The 17,738-nt window shown below is 43.4% G+C and overlaps 1 protein-coding gene across 6 annotated transcripts in view; it reads right to left on the bottom strand.

Moving 5' to 3' along the window:
- The window catches only part of ARHGAP17 (Rho GTPase activating protein 17), a 317,459-nt gene that overhangs the window by 55,710 nt on the left and 244,011 nt on the right, over positions 1–17,738 (bottom strand). For all 6 annotated transcript variants that reach the window (XM_086940466.1, XM_086940465.1, XM_086940467.1 and 3 more), the window contains exons 10-14: positions 14,210–14,337; positions 8,013–8,124; positions 7,375–7,456; positions 5,033–5,113; positions 3,254–3,367 (exon numbers count right to left, since the gene is read on the bottom strand). In XM_086940466.1, the coding sequence (XP_086796592.1) occupies positions 3,254–3,367; positions 5,033–5,113; positions 7,375–7,456; positions 8,013–8,124; positions 14,210–14,337 (517 nt within the window). The remainder of the gene's footprint in view (positions 1–3,253; positions 3,368–5,032; positions 5,114–7,374; positions 7,457–8,012; positions 8,125–14,209; positions 14,338–17,738) is intronic.

Here is a 17,738-nt window from a genome sequence, read left to right as displayed (position 1 = left end):
GTACATATTATGATTGCACATTGCTTCATTTCTGTTGCACATTATCTTTACCTGAGTATCTATACCAGAATTGTTATGGGTTTGTACTATGATCTTACAAATAAATACATTCCTGTTGCAGCCATGGCACGCCTTAGATATATACAGGCTTACCTGAACCGTTTAGTAAAGTTGTTGGCCTCTAGCCAGGGACGAGATAATATAAAACGTTAATGATCTTGACAAGATCTTTCATCTCTAGGAGTCTCAGGTTCAAAAGCTTACTCTTATCAGTCTGTATGACCCACAGGATACTCTGAAAAGTTTGGGAAAGCTTTCTAGCCATTTCTGCTTGTACATAGCCAAGCACAGCTATTCTTTCTCAAATTCGTAGACTAAAACACCTGGTCCAATGACTGTAAGGACATATTTTCCTTGAGGCAAAGAGACCAGAAAAGGCTTTTCTATACAAAGGTATGGACCACTGACTTTTAGTCAGAGGCTTCTTAAGATTTCTCACACTGAATGAACATGCGACCTGATAAAACATGTAAAGGATATCAAAAAGCCCATTAATGACGGTGACTACTGAGAAAGTCAGGCAGAGAATGGCGGTCTCTGCCATCAAGCTGACTATATGCAGGAAATAAACCAAAGACTCCTTTCTCTCGTAAAACTAAGAAAGAAATGGCCAACACAGTAGGGATGTGCCTAGCCATAGTAGGAAATGGATAAGAGTCTACAGCGCTCCACAGAGCTTCCTTTGTTTATTCTTTAAAATACTCTCGTCTTTATACAGAGGCAAAGAGTAGCTGAAAAATTGCAACAGTAAGTGGGTCTGCTCCTATTTGTGCACTGTGTAAGACATTTTGAGTTGTGGCCTCCTAAAGTGTTCTTGTAGCCATGAAAGAAGATGTAAAACTCTAGATCTAATACAGGACTGGGTCCTGGATGCAGCACATTAAAGTGATGAATTTCCCTGCCTCCTCTAGTGACAGCTAGGACCTTCAAGCCTCTGCACATGCACAATTCACTCATATAAAAGGCCTTCCATCCTTTTGGCGCGGAGACAGATCTGATGGCCTAATGCCTCTATCAGGTGATAAAGGCTGGTCGGTTAATATGTGGCAAGCGAAAAGTGACTGAGGGGAACCACTGGAGTGACAAGCTGGCTGTTCAGAATGGGGAAGGGCTCCCTGCTGTTCGTTACCATGAAAGGTCACTGTATTGGCATTTATATAGCGTACTACTTACCCGTAGGGTCCCAAGGCGCTTCGACCGCTGCGAAACCCTTCCTGGCTTCCCTGAGAGATGGTCCCTTAATGGGTATCTCCAGGGTGAGACCAGGCATCCCCGGCGGTCTGGTGGGGCCGTTAGTGAAGATGAGGCAAGCTAATGCCCAGAGTTGCCGAGTGTGATCGCTGATCAGAGTGGGCACCGAGGCGAGAGAATTATCGAGTCCGCTGACCCTGGTCCAGAAACCTGCCGCGCCGGGAATCGAACCCTGGTCCCGGGCCATCCTCTGCTCTCGGGTCTGCCGCCTCTAACCAGTGAGCCACACTACTTCACTGTCACTGTATTCACCAGTCATGTAATGAATAAAGCTATAAGTCCACTTAGGGGAAGAGTGCAATTAATGAAGGCCACCATGAAGGCTGCAAGGTCTAGATGTAACCTAAAGTCATTTTTTTAAGCTGGCCAATTACCTACGCCTACTGCACGGGAAACATCTATTACAACGCAGGCATTACAACATAGTGCCTTTACAACGCAGTCAGTACCACGACTGGAAGGTTAGCATGAGCTCCATTACAACGCAGGTCATTACAATGACTTGCTTTAGGGAATGAGGTATTGGACTGGTGTTGAACTTGAAGTCCAAAACCTTCCCTACTGATACACCGACTGGAGTTAGAATGGTAATTTAAACTATTCCAAAGTCCAGCGCTTCCATAAAGCAAGTCATTGTAATGACTTGCGTTGTAATGGAACTCGTGGTAAAGACACAGTTGTGGTACTGACTGCATTGTTAAGCCACACGTTGTTTTAGCATGAGTGGTAACAGATGATACTCCTACCGCGCATGTATCCTATATGGAAAAGAGGGTGAGCCGATGAGGAGCATAGAATGGTTGGTCTCAGCTAGGATGTACAGTCAGTGCCTTATCTCGACCTCATGCTGTTGCCATTTGCCTGGAATAGAGTAAAGGGGGTGACTGCTCTCAATCAAATCACCCAATTTGTCATTCTCTAACAAAGCTATTGCTAGAACTGCTGACAAACGATTGGCTGATAACATTAGAGCTGCGCATTACAAAGGGGCGGCAGACTAGACAAACAATACAGGAAAGCAATGAGAAAAAGAGGAAGCATCTCCAAGATGAAAGGGCTGTGTAATCATGGCCCAAACACACAGAAAAGCTCCAATGACTGGGAGCAGTACAATGTCTGCCTTCTCACAGCTCTACAACTGTTCATATTCTCCCAACTTTCCAACCCCCTAACAGAATACAAAGGCAAAAATGTTGATAAATTAACATCAACATTCCATAATAGGTGTAAAAGACATATTGCATTACCAAATGTGGAGAAACAAAAGCATACTAATTAACTCAAGCAAGACCACCTTGGGGTCCATGGATTTGCAGGGGTAGAATGGCACCGCCTTCAGTGATAGTAACAGGACAGACTGGAGAGTGCAGTTCAAGGATGCAAACAATACCTAGGAAGCTTCATCCTTTACTTTGTCAAGTTAATGGGGCGTGGGCAAATAATAACTTCATAGATTTCATCGTAGGTAATCACTCCTCATTCCCCACAAAAACAAAATCAAAACCACAGACTCAAATACAGGAACACAATTAATAATCAGGAGTCAGCACTAATCAGAATATAGCCCGCTGCCGAGGAATATACTGGCTGTTAAAGGCCCTGAACCACAGCTATAGGCCTGATATACAGGCGAAGGCCTATAACGACGGACAGGGCCTTTCACAACCGCTGTATCCCAAGACAGAGGGGTACAAGGCTATTAGAACATGTCCACCCACTTAGATAGAATGTTCAAAATCCGAGCTTCCCAAAGTTTTTAGAATCACAACAACTCACCTAGCTTTAATTAACATAATGCTGGTTATTTCTAAATTTAACTAACGCCTCCTGTCTGGAAAGAGATACAGTTTTAGGTTGAAAAGACTACGCATTTTAAGATTCAAAATCGAAAGGTATTGCTGGTGTATTTAAAGTATATCAGTACGCGCTGATGGACACTCACCCTTCATGTTTCGCCCAGAGTAGATTGGGGCCCAGCACAATTGCAATGTTGCTGGGTGTCATCTTATTAATATCACTATGCTGCGTTAGTTTTGCCAGGAATTTGATCAAATACCTAAACAGATAAAACAGAAAAAGAATACATGGAATTCGTATAAAAAGAACCTTTTTATAGCCTTGACTACCACATGAATTTGAGCCATTGATCGTACTGAAACAGGAGACTTGGGTAAAGGAAAGATTAAAACCATAGAATCAGCATGCAGATATTTGAATGGACTGGTTCCTGGCATGGGGTGAAGGGTCATCGATGGTAAATATTGAGCACATATAATCCTTTGTGAGTTAACAAACTCAAAGTTACTAGTGGTGCAAATGGGCGTTCTGGACAGGATTTTCAGGTCACTGAAAGGGTGAAACTTTGTTCTTCAGGAGGAGGATGGGCTATGCTGATGAGTGTAAGCTGAGGGTCTAGGATCATGTGGTTTAGCAAATGGTGTAAATGGAAAAGACCTACCAGGAGACCTTTTGGGAGGAGTGGCAGTGGATGTGGCAATGGAGAAACGTGGAAGCTGAAGGACCTCAGTCGAAAAAGCTGCAGTACGATGGCTGATTGCAGATGGTCGTCAGACAGTCAGCATGTGTAAAGTGGGAATTTAGAGGACCTCCGTGAGCAATGCCAGGAAACTGCAAGTTCATGGACTTTAATACTAGCCTTTGATTATTTAATAAAATTAAAGTTTGTTTTCCTGGTCATTGAGCAGTTTCCCAATGTTTGGCTGGGATTTTATTTCCTCATATCTTAAACTTTATGCTATAGCATTTAGGAGGCTTAAGCAAAACTTAAAAATGCAGGTATGAGCTTGATTTCCTGCTCTTTTAAGCAATACTTGATAATTTGGGGTTTTTTTTCAGGTCGCGGCTAACATTGTTGTCCATTTACCTCTACTGATCCAGTGGGCTGGGCATCAAATCGAAAGGAAATCAGATATACTGTTTTTCTAATGAAAACACGTACCATGGCCTTAATGTTTCTCAAATGACCATAGGAGAGCTCACTGCCCAGAGTATTACTCAAGAATCCCTAGCTAGTTGCTCTGGACCAAACCTATAGTTTGGTTCCAGAAGGCATAGGGAGAATAGCTGGTAGCTGAATATGTGAGCAAGATAAATGAGTAGTGTGACACGGAGGTAACATGTTCACCCTACAACTCAAACAGATGACTATCATGAAGCTATGGAAAGGCGGTCAAAGCCAGGATAATAGCTTTATAGGGTGCAGAATAAGAGGACCACGAGTAATAGCATACGGCTTCCAGTTTCAAAGCAGCAACGCTATAGGGCAAAGCAGTTCCTCCCTTTGCACTGTTTTTTTTTTTTTTTTTAATAATTAAAGAGACAAGCATCCACTTAATTTTTTTTAAATGTGAACACTTCATCTGTGGGGTTTCTTTAAGCGTGTTCAATGTGCTAATGGAGTGTAGCAGTGTGTAATATGTATTTACATCAAAGAAAGAGCAAAAAGTAAGGACTCCTGAGAATCCAGAAAAGGTTCCTAAATCTCCTGACAGATAGAATTTTAAGAAACAGAGAAAATAGCTATTATTTGGTGAACATGCAGAGCTACAGCAGGAATGAAAAAAAGCAAAGGTAAGTAAGTAATTTTATTACGTGCTTTCGCGGATGCGTGGCTTCACAAGCTCCACACTAACATTCAGGTCCATACAACTGTGAGTGGGTACTCTTTACAAGACGACTCGCTCCTCTCTCTTTGACATACCTGAAATTATCCAGGTTGGGCTTTGGCATTTTGTTGCAGATCACCCATAAACCTTGAAGCTTCTTGTCCTGATCTGGAATGCTGTGGGAGACAAAAGTGGACACATTAAAACAAACATGAGAAATGTGACAGGAGTAGGAGGATAAGTGTTACTGGCAATTTGCTCGCATGGCTAGGTCACTCCATAATTTCAAGGCCAGTAGCACAAATATTAAATAACAGCAGGTGGCAGAAACCCTGGCTCTTTGAGCCACCATCACTCCAGAACTGAACAATCACCTTTCACACAGACATGCTTCTACTATTTCTCAACTGCAAAAAACATCAGGATCACCAGAAAGGCGTTGCCAAAGCCAAGAGGTCCCAGAGGCGAGAACTATTGACTTTGCCATTTCTTGTTTATCCCTGAGGCTAAGTACAGGTTATCTTTCACCCTATGCAGTCCAAGATGCTAGTTATGGATAGATATTGTTTGTTACTATACCCTTATAGCCCACCGTAGCGGGCTATATCGGCCATTAAAGGCCCGAGCCGAAGGAAGCGGGACTTTAATGGCCGGTATAGAACAGTTATGGAGAGCTATAAGGCTATCAGGGTGGCTCCTCAATTAGGCGGAGGAGAGTCTCCCCACTGCTTTCTCGCTGTAAGAAACCAGAATGGTATGCCTGGCTAGGGGTGGGCAGGTCAGGGAGAAGTGGCTTGCCCAATGCTGTGGGCCCAGACTGTTTGGTTGGCCCTCTGGGGCCAACCACACCAGTCATGCACACTCTATATTTTCTCTATGTAGGCTGCCTGCAGCCTACATTGAGAAAATGGCCTCCCAACAGGCACCCAGCTGGGCGCAGTCTGCACCAATCACAACGCTGCCATTGCAGCCTTGTCATTGGTTATGGGGAGGGATGATGCCTGCTTCAAGACGCGTGAGCGGCCAGGAGCGGATGCAGTGTGGGACCCGGCAAGTTAAGTTGTTTTATATATATTTTTAAATCCCCCGTACAAACCCACCCACGAGTAATGCTAGCCGCGACTGAAGTCTATTAGAACATTCTGCCACTAGAGGGCAGAATGTTCTTACAAATAAAACAAAGGCTTCTCTAAGCCCGAGGGGGTTTGAATCCCCTCGGGCTCTGAGAGACCTTTGTAAAACAACATCAGAATGTTGTTTTGTGGCCTTTTTCCGGAACACATTGTATTCAATGGAGTGCTCCCCATTCTATTGTTCTAATATGTGATATATCTACAGTAAAATCACCTTAGGAACACACAAACTTGTCATCTATGGTGAATGGAGAGTGAAACTGAAAACAATGATTGGTTAGGCAATGTCTAGAGCAAGGGTCAACATTAGAAAATGAAGAACTTGAGAGCAGATCTACTGCCTGACAACATTTGCACTGCTTTCAGAGTCATGAGTACGGGGCACCTGGGTGGCAGGGATAAAAATAAGCTCAAGGCTATGGAATAGCCCTACGAGATGCCATCTTGGGGAGTTTTCATATTTTAGGTGGTGCATTCATAGTCTGGAGCTGGAATTTGGGTGTGCTCAGGGTGAATGCATTGCATATTAAAGCTGAGCTACCACAGTTTCAAGTACAGGTTAGTAAGGAAGAATGTACCTTCTCAAGCACAAAACATGGAAAAAACTACATACTGAACGACTCAAGTCGTCAGTATGATCTGCTACATTTTCATCTCAGCCCATGCACAGCTCTTAAGGGTGGATCCTTGAACCTGCAAAACCTTAACAAAACTTCAAGACTAGTCTCTGAAAAATTGAGCGGTCACATGCTGAGACATTTAGCTTTTACAGCAGGGGTCTCCAAACCGGTCCTGGAGGGCCGGATCCATGCCAGATTTTTAAAATTACTACATGTATCTCAAAGGGTATATCCAAAAAATCTGGCATGGATCCGGCCCTCCAGGACCGGTTTGGAGACCCCTGCTTTACAGCATAAAATGTGTGCAAGGTATATGCGGACCTTCCAGGGTGCGTGGTACGAGTATGACCTGTTGAATTTTGAGCCAATGGACAGGTATCAAGCCTGTCGGATGTAACTGTCTGCCACGCCTGAACAAAGCGTCCATGCCTGTAAAATGAAGCTGTAGCATGCCAAGTGATTGCAGTTTTCCAAAGACTCCATAATGAGACCATGGCTTGCCTAGTCTAAGCACAACCCCTTAAGATAAGACCTTGCAGAGCTGCAAGCACAGTGCGGCATCCAGCATCAGGGTCCCAGTATTGCTTTAAATGACTAGAACAAAACCCACATGAGGGTTATATCATGCTGCTTTAAAATCGCTAGATTGCGCCCACGTTGCACTAGTCATAAATCAAATCTTACTTTCCAGCCTGGATCCACTCCTCATACAAATTAAAGGTCATTAATGGCTCTGGTAGTTCACGCAAGTAGGATTTGAGAGCACCTGCAAAAAAGATATTGGACAATATTAGAGCTGATAATAATTTGGACACATCTGCTTCCCCGCCAAATTAATTTACTGAAAAGTCTATTTTCTTACTGCAGCCTTCCTTTAGAGGACGACCGTCGCAAACACGACGGCGTTCAACAGTGAAGGGGACAGATTATTTCTTTAGTTACATTTATATATCGTGGAGTTCTCTGGGCCCAGAGGCAGGGGGTACAGAATGAAAGATACTCGTTTATCAGAAATGGAATTCGCAGTGGGGCACTCAGTGCACAGATTAGGGGCACCCAGGACACAGAATAAAGAGCACTTATGTAGCTCTTCAAATATCTCCCAAGAGATGATGCTGCCATCAAGGACTCTGGATTGAAGCAAAGGTTTGAAGAACTGTCACCACTGTCATAAACCGCCCTTTACACAAAGCAGAATTTAAACTGCGAGAGGAGAAGGGATTTTTCAGAGGAAAGTTTTAAACATCTCCAAGACCATTAAATCCATATTTAGAATCAGTAAGCACATTAACAAAGAATTACTTTTGGTGGGTCATGTATACCTGCTACAGCATGGGGGTCTGAATAAAACTCCTGCAACTGTGACGTGGAGCAGTCCAGGGCCGCCTTCAGCTTCTTCAGTTTTGACGCTCCAGCTGCTATCCTGAACAAACCCTGTGGATATAAACGTTTTACATGCATGTATAGAACAAACAGCATGAACAGTGTAAGGCAGAGCAGAGTGACTTGATCATCATCCAGTGCACTGCAGGGCTGAATTTTACTCGAGCTCAAAACATCTTTGCATGGACGTGTGCACAGGCATTACAAACAGTGACCACTGGGGAGGTGCATGGATGCATAGACTCTTTAAACTTGCAGCTCTGTCCTTTCGGCTTTTAGATTATTTTACCAAACGTCTAGTTACAAGGATGAAAAAGTCAGTCATCTCATCAATAGCTCTGATTTCCAGTGCCATTATGTTTTTTAAATGATGGAGATATTTCTCTAGATACATTTTTGTAATTATTCCTTTCTGGCCATTGCATCTCTGAAGCTAAATTGTTCCAATATAATACTTAAGGATTAACATATCGAGGCAAACACCACAAAAACTCAGGACCACCAACGCCATCTGCTCCATGTTACAAGCAAGAACTGTATAAGAGCAAAACTGAATACAATGTGCCTAATATCGACCACTTACAGTGTCAGACTTCGCCTGACCAGGACATAGACACATGCCACACTGGCATGTCCCAGCCTCAACCTCAACTACCCCTTTTCATGCAACACAGTACGGTCATGGCCTTACGATTAAGAAAAGGCAGAATTTCAACACCTCAATGTTTGGTGGCTGTGGCAATATTCAATACATCACTATCCCTCTAGCACCATCTTGTGATATGAAACCAAAGAAGCACATTCTGCAAGACTTTTCCGAATTTGTTGTGCTATGTGTCTAGTTACCATCATATAGACACAACACCAACATTTCTACTGCATCACAGCTCCCAACCTAACAAACAACCTACTGACCTTCTGTAATGCCTTATCTGGTAGAGACTCTATTTAGCTGCAGATTCCTTTCCTTAGAATTATCACCAGGAGCAAGACTGGATCCAGAAATTCTTGAACAGTACTCCTGTGTGCCGGTAAGTGGCGTTGTTCAGGTCTGCATCATCTGTGCTGCATGTGACAGTACATTGGGGTGGTGTCTAAATAGGTACTGCACACTGAAATCAGTTTATTTACGCTACCTTTTCACGCCAGAAGCACAGAGCTATGAAGAATGCAATTGAACTGGTGTGCCTTACTATAGGCATCATAAGGGTGACCCTATGTAGAAATCTGTTCGTGAAGGATGGGAGGGTTGGTTAGGAATCTGCAACTAGATAGACTCTCTACCAGATAAGGTGTTACCAAAGATAAGTAACTTGCTCATCTGATAGAGACTTCTAGTCACAAATTCTTTACCTTAGAATAGATAACCAAGCAATACCTCGCCACAGATGGGTCTGCGAATGCATTAGACCAAAAGGTCCTGCAGGAAAGAATGGGCAAAGTATTCATCACAATGAACCTGACTGTCCATGCAATAGTGCTTGGTGAACGTGTGTAAAGACGCTCATGTTGCTGCCTGACAAATGTTCAGGGCAGGAACTCCGCGAGCTAACACAGTGGATGCAGCCTTGGTTCTGGTGGGATGAGCACGCAAACCCTAAGGGGGTTGCTTTTTATCCATTGTGTAGCAGATTCTTATGCAGAGCACTAACCATAGTGAGAAGGTCACTTTCTGCAGAGCCTTTCCTTTCTTTGCCCCGACATGTCCAATTAACAGTTGACCGTCCCCCAAAACTCTCTAGTACGACTGATGTAGAACAATAATTCTCTCTTTGGGTCACACACAGTGGAGTCTCTCTTCTTTAGAAGGGTGAGGGTGGGGCAAAGAAAGTAGGTAAGGAGATACTTTGGCCTACATGGAAAGGAGCCACCTTCATAAGGAAGGAAGCATGGATTCTCAGAAACCAGTTTGTCTGGGTAGAATGTCATGTAGGGAGGTTGGACAGAGTGCTTGCAGTGCCTGCCTGCCCGCAGACGTTACCTGTTGTTCACGGTGTGCCACTAGCACTTTCAGTTCGCTGTGCTCCCCCTTTGGCCTTACAAGCACCCCTTGGATGCCACCAAAGTGATGACGGGGATTGCAGCATATCTGTGGACGTCAGGGGTTCTAGTCTTCCCCTACCTCGACGAGTGGCTGTTGGAGGCAGGTTCGCCCAGGCAGTCGTCTCCCAGCTCAAGACTACTGCAGACCTTCTGCATTCGCTGGGGTTCACGATTAATGAGCCGAAGTCACATCTGACTGCCTCTCAGACACTACCTTCCATTGAAGCTGTTCTGGACACACTACACTTTCAGGCCTATCCTCCCGAACGGAGAGTCCAGGATATTCAGGCTACGATTCCGATGTTTTACCCTCTATCCTGGATTTTGGGCCTCATGGCCTCCTGCATCTTGCTTGTAAAATATGGGAGGTGCTATATTCAGGCTCTGCAGTGGGACCTGCAGTGCCAGTGGGCACAGCATCCGGGGAATCTCTCCGACATGGACGAAATCTCTACGGAAGTGGACAAAACTCAGTGGTGGCTGACGATATGCGATTGGGTCAGAGGCAGATGCCTTTCCTTTACCACCCAGAGAAAACTGTAGTGATAGATACGTCAATCATGTGCCAACACCACTGCTATGTGGTAGTGCAACAAACAGGGTGGGATCCTGGATCCTGTGTCAAGAGGACCCACGTCTCTGGACATGACTGGTCATGGCATTTTTCTAGTGGTTCAACATCTGGCAGGCTCTCTGAAGGCCAGGATTAATGTTACTAGACACATCCTGAGAAGTGATACTGATAGTCGGTCCTTGTCTCCTGGTCCTATATATGGATGCGGTTGCATATAGGTGAGGCCTCAATTGTTTGAATAATGTACGAGTGGGGGGCTGCCTTACCTATTACCTTCCCCCTCTACCCCTTGAGATTGTTCTCTGAAGGCCAGAGCAGACAAACTCAGAAGTCTATGCCTAGCGTATCGTGAATGGCGGCTCCATCGTAGGTGGTGCAAGGTCACTTCCTAGACTGGAGAGCAGTAGGGGCTGCTACCAGACGGGAGTGGTAGGGTGGCGAGGGGGGAATGAAAATGATTTATAAAAAGAAACAAACACACTTACTTGGATTCGCACCGGCCGCCGCCTCTACCCGGTCCTTTTCATCTTCTTAGAGTCCAGCAGCAGGACGCACTCAGGCTCCCAGGCTCTCCACAGCCAATCACAACTCTGCAATGCAGCGTTGTGATTGGTCTGAGCGCCGTGGTTCGGCATCAAACAGACGCTGGGGGCCTGGGCATGTTCCCCACCCAGGCTGTAATGCAGCCTGGTTGGAGAACATGCAAAGTGTGCATGACGCTTTGGCCGGCCCGACAGGCCAAAGCATCATGCGCACTTACAGAGTGCACTCACCACTCCTCCCTCTGCAGTGCTCTGGTGTCACAGAGCACATCTCCGCCCCAAATAATCAGCTGCAGTAGGAAAAATAAAACGATAATAACCGCCGAGTTATTTTAATTTTCCTCTAGAGTTTCCAACGCAGCTCACACTCCTACCCAGAGTTCTCAAGAAGATGAAGAACAACTGGGCCCAAGTCATTCTTGTGGCTCTGGATTGGACATGGAGAATTTGAGCTTGGAACTCAACCAGCATTTGAAACTTACCTTCTACAAAACCGACATCCTCCTGTCCGGTGTCATGAAATTGCCACTAGGCGATGGTTTTATTACCAGGAACAAAGAAAGCGTGTAATACTGAAAAGGTACTATTGCTAAACATTGCGAAGGTGACTTCAGTTGTGCTGGAAAAACAGAGTGTTCCATCCCTAGAGTGCACATATTGAAATCCAAAGTACAAAAAGAATTTGGATATTGAGTGGTGAGGGTTGATCATGGGAGTACCATAAATGTACTCTAGATCACAACAGCTTTCCATGTAGGCAAGTATGAAAACAAAATCCTCTGAGTGGGTCATAAAATCTACTAAAAGAAACTGGCCATAGCAACAGAAGCAACACAACAAATGTTTTGGAGACAAGAGCAGAATTGAGAAAGTTTGGCAACATCTACCAAGGGATTAGAGATTACCTACAATCAGTAGACAATAACATTTGACAAACTATGAATTCATAAAATGTCCTGATTATCACACCCATGGACACCACTTACCAAAATTTACACTACAGAATCTTGTTTGATGACACCTACATAGCTGCCAAGTTTTCAGACTGCTAATGTGTGACATTTTCATTGTTTCAGGACCTCTATGAGTGGCATTCAACACCAAATGTGGGACACTTAGAGTGGCACTATCTTGCCTGTAAACCCTAGCAATTAAGTGCTTTGAAAGAGATATTTATCAGAAATGATACCCGTTTGGCCTATGACAAGCTCTAAAAATATCTTGAAACTGGTGCAAAACCCCTTAAAGAGAAGGTCACTAATCTATTGCCTCTTTCTATGTAACAAGCTGAATTCTGGACTCTGTCCTTTTAATTAATACTTCGTATAAAAACGATTGCACTAGGTACAACTTGCTTTCCATATTACTAAAAATATACGGTATTAAAGCAATTGTTTTATAATGAACACTATATCCCTGCATACATTTAGGGGCAGTCTCTAACACAGAAGTATCTACTCCCCACTGTGCCAACAATAAAATACCCACTGTGCCAACAAGAAAATACTACATTCTGTTTCTTACTGGCTACACACAAGACATCTACAGTGCCTGCATTAAGAAAATTGAGGTTTCATAACATAAGAGTGAAATTCCCATTGATTTCTTTAACTTGCATGATTTATCATCTTTCTTTTAAGGTTTGTGGACCAACAAAAACATTATAAAATAGTTCTAAAAATATGTTTCCTGTTTTGATGGTTCCCACATAGCTGCCACTTAGACACTATCTAGGCAGTACCTACGGCTTGTTGTTATCCATTACCATGGTTTGTTCCGCTGTTCAAACGTGCTAAGGAAATTATAAAAATTGAAATTATCTTAATGTTATGAAAATCAGAAACAACTTCATCAGAAAAGCCAGAGGAATGCTAAAAATACTTAAGAGCTTTGAAACCTAGTAACCTACATTCCAAAAGACAAACATTTCATACTAACATTCCAACTGAAGTATCTGCTTCTTCTGGAGCTTAGCACAAACAATTAAATCCCTTTGGTTGCAGATGGTGTCACTAAAAGGATGTTTGATTTCTATTTTCAATCCTTAAAAACACCAGGGACAACCTAAATAAATACAACTGAATTAGCATCAACTAATACACAATAATTCAAATATAGATGGAATCAAAAAGGCATTTACTGAAACCCTGACCTTCCTAAAAGAACCTTGCCACAGGACAGTTGGGTGGCTTCAATATCTTGAAATGTAGGCACAACCTTTTCCATTTAAGACAAAATTATTTTGATCACGATCCTTCTGATTTGCTCATGCATAAAAAATTGGTCCTCGGGAAATCTTCTACAAGTTAAAGCAGGTGGTGAACGAGCAAAATAAATATCAAATATTAATGTATTCACGGGTGAAAGTAAAAATGTAAAGCATTGCAAAGAGTCTAATGAGGATACAAGTGCCCTCCTCTTTCTGACAGGCACGCGGACTATCACTTAAGTGTCACACAGAGAACACAAGATACAACAAGCTCAGGTTCAACGTCCTAGTATTGCAACTTCAAGTTGTGGCTATAAGGCACAAGAGAGCTCTGCTAGTCTAACAAAAGACACTCCAAGGTGAGCGAACAACACCATGTTTCCCTCACGTACCAGGATGGCGGACACTAAACTACCAAGCAACTGAGTACTCGTAATTTTCATTTACTTTCATAGCATTTGTTATATTAATGTGCTACTATCTGACACAGGAGAATCCAGACTTCTGATTGAAGAGAATTTCAATTCCCTGGGACTTTCCAAACGTCCTTTTCAGCAGTGTACCAATCATCTCTTAAGGGCCTTCACTTTCTAGATTCCTAAATACCATGTCATATATTCTGCTGTTACTCCAGAGTCCCTTTGTCACACCAGTCTACTTTTCCACTCCAACTGCCAAATATATTTACAACAACCAATGGGAGTGTAGTCACAGCAGTGAAATATGAATCTCTCTCTTCATCCATCCATCGGGAGCCATGTTTCTTACCTCCTCCTTCATTCCAGTCTCCAGCAGCATCATGACGCACGCTTCCAAGGGCAGGGCAATTTCTCTTGCGCTGCGTTTTAGATGTTCTTCCAGGGGTGTCCCAAATGCAGGCTTTTCCGTCCATTTATCTAGGAAGCAGAAAGCCACTGAGTTAGAAATTGCTAAAATCCCTTTTTGATTCATTATTTGGCTAAACTAGGTATTTACAGACGTGGAACATGACATGGCAGGCACCTAGAAAGCCAACACAGCAGAAGAGAGATGCATAGTTTGAGTGAGAAGAAAGGATTACAGTTATTTTGGGAGGAAAAGCAAAAGCGGTTAGGAGGCCCTAGAAGAAAAGTCAGCCCAGCAAATGTCACCTGCACCTTAAAGCATGACATATTGTCATGCAGAGGACAGTCCCATGCTCCTCACTTGGAAAATCCCTTCAAACATTTCCCATAATGTTCAAAACATATGCAATGGTGCACCACAAAGCGATCTAATTAGAAAGTAGAGTCTTTAAATATATATCCAGAGCGTGTGATCTTCAAAGTTCTCCTTTTTTATTGAAATACAAAATTTCTTAAAAATACATAGGCATATAATTTTGACAACTTTACAGCTGACGCGTTTCGTCCTTATAAAGGTCAAATCCGACGACGAGGAGCCAACAGTACTGAAGCTGCGTCAGTCAAATATCGGTTGCCGATAGAGCTTTCTGTCTATTTGATGTGCTGCAATTGATACAGAATGGGGCTGCAAATTGAGTTATGGTGAAGACCTAGCATGTATTGATGTGCTTTAACATCCTCGTATATATCTAAGATTGTTGTTGGGACTCGCCCTTGGCTGGCTTTCAGATTTGAAGTGGTGCCCATTTCTAATAAGGAATAACTTGACATTCCGCTAAGTGTAGTCCGGCATTATATTTGGCTCAAACAGTATTGCTTGCCATCCACAAATCTCTAAAGAACATACAGTTGTACACATTTAACAGTCAACCCAAATAAGTGGGCCCATATAGCATTGTTTGCCATTCCTATCGCTCTGAAGAACATACAGTTGAGATATTTTTTAAAGCCAAAAAGAATGAGTTGGACATCCTTATACGTTGGTGATTCTGCCTTCCTCTGATTTACCATTGAAACCGTTTTGCATCAAATTCTAAGTGTCCTGAAGAAATCCTTTATAAGGACGAAACGAGTTGGCTGTAGTGTGTCAAAATTATATACCTATGTATTTTTAAGAAATTTTGTATTCAAGTAATAAAGGAGAACTTTGAAGATCACACGCTCTGGAGATATATATTTAAAGACTCCTTTCTAATTAGATCGCCTTGTGGTGCACCTTTGCATACGTTTTGAATTGTATTGTTCCTTGTGGAACTCGCACTGTGACAGTGGGTGCGTTTCAGTGTGCACACAGACCCCAGTAGGTACATAGGGGTTATAATACAAGAGGGATAGCAGATTAGGTGCTGTGGGATTGTATTTGAATAAGCTTTTATCATGCAATGAATTATATCCAAGTTACAAATGCTCTACAACTCATCCTTAACAAGCATTTGCAATGCAATAGGTCTCGCAGCATTAAAGTTTGAGTTATTGGCATTGTGTATGACAATGCGTTGCATAAATTTTTTAGCATACTTTGAATTGGTGAGCACTTTGAGTGTGTGCAAGAGTGCTGTTGCTCACAGCTGTTATTATTCACGCAGCTCTAATGATGCACCTCACGCACGGGGCTGACGCAGTTATTATTCACAAAGCTCCGACGCTCTGATGATGCACCTCATGCACGGGCTCACATCTGTTATTATTCACGCAGCTGTAATGATGCACCTCACCACGGGGATTACACACAGGTACGTTCATTTTTTGTTTTTAGGCGTGTGGAGAGCAAGTGATTTCCCCAGAATCGCACGATGTTGATCCACCTCAAGACACCAACCGGTTCGCCAGTTCCAAGATCGGCGGGTTGTGGTTGCTGCCGTGCAATATGGCTAAAAAGTAGATACACACCCCAGCACTATTGTTGCTGGGTCTGCTTCCCAGGAGATAGGAGATGTCACGCGCACGCTCTGCATTTACAATGCAATAGGTCTCGCATTTGCGAGAGTTTATGCTATTGGCATTGTAAATGGCAATGCCTTTTATTTATTTGTTTAAAAAACCAACACATTAATAAAAAGGCATTGTAATCTACAATGCCAATAACTCAAACTCTAGTAAATGCGACACCTGTAGCATTGCAAATGCTTGTTTAATTTGCTGGTAACTTTGGCGAGGCTTGACAAAGCAACAGAAACCCTGGCAGACAATTTGGTTTTGCACTGTAGCCACTATTAAAACCATGCTCAACCTTGTCTTGTCTTAAACTTTAGTTTTTTTCAGGAAATGTCATTGATTTCTAAGGATGTATGTTGGATCTTATGGTACTGGTTTGATAACTATCAAGTGTCCTGAAATCCATTGCCCCTAAATTTCGAAGACGGTGACAGTACCTCAAAGCATTGTAGGCCAAGAAGGACCAGGACAGCTAAACATGCTCCAGCACCCTATTCAGAAGCAGAGGGGGTGCTACTGCAGCTATCACAAGGACCCTTCACCTCATTTGGTTTTCAATGTGGTATAGAGGACAACTGCCCCGGTGCCCAGTTCACAATTGCAAACGTTGCTGCAGGACAGCAAGTACCCACTGAAAATGTGGGGGAAAATAAATGTACCTCACTGCCTTTGAGCACAGCGGTGGACTAACCCATAACACCACTGCCCTTGGAAAGGACCATGTCTACCCTACCCCCTCCTCCTTTTAGGAGCAGATAGCACTGAAGAGGCTACACAGTTATGGAAGTTGCTTGAATACATGGGTTTTCAACTCTGGAGAAGGTTGGATCCTGGTGATCTGGGCTTGGATTCGAGTCCTGAGTCTGCATATCATAACTATGCAGGCAGTGATCAAACATCTACATCTGCTACTCCAGGAACTCAGCACGAGCAATAACACAAATGCCATTAATAATTACTCGAGCTGTGAAGTGCCAATACCAAGTATTTTTTTCTGTACAACATACCTGCCTTCCTTTATTCTTTACAACCCACACGTCTACTTCTTCCTCAAATTCTAGCAAGCACCCCAACCTGCCTTCACTTTCCTCCCACTCTGCTCATTCTTAATATCCTTTCCCAAACTTTTGTCCTAGATTTCTGTTTTTCTGCCCCCTGTTCTTCATTTGAACTTGCACAAAGCTCACTGGTGGCTTCTTTGAAGATTACACCGTTTCAAGCGCTACAGGACATCCATAATGGTTTGGAGTTTACTGCGCTTTGAATCCTCTCATTCCAATCAATCTGCCTCGTTTCCCAGGCTTCTCTATTTCAATCATGCCCCTCCATTTTCTCCACATTAAGTTTGTCGAGTCCAGGCCTTCATTCCCGCAAGATGGTCTCAAGGGCACCCGGGGGGGGCGCTGGGCATAATTTGGGTGTGGGGGGTGATTGTCCCTCCTCAGATGACACTGCGCAGCACGGCTCTAGGCGCTGCT

The sequence above is a fragment of the Lissotriton vulgaris genome, chromosome 10, assembly GCF_964263255.1.
Source record: "Lissotriton vulgaris chromosome 10, aLisVul1.2, whole genome shotgun sequence".
In the NCBI taxonomy this organism is placed as follows: Eukaryota; Metazoa; Chordata; class Amphibia; order Caudata; family Salamandridae; genus Lissotriton; species Lissotriton vulgaris.
Note: the sequence above shows the minus strand (reverse complement) of the source record. Positions and strands in the feature narration are given on the sequence as shown.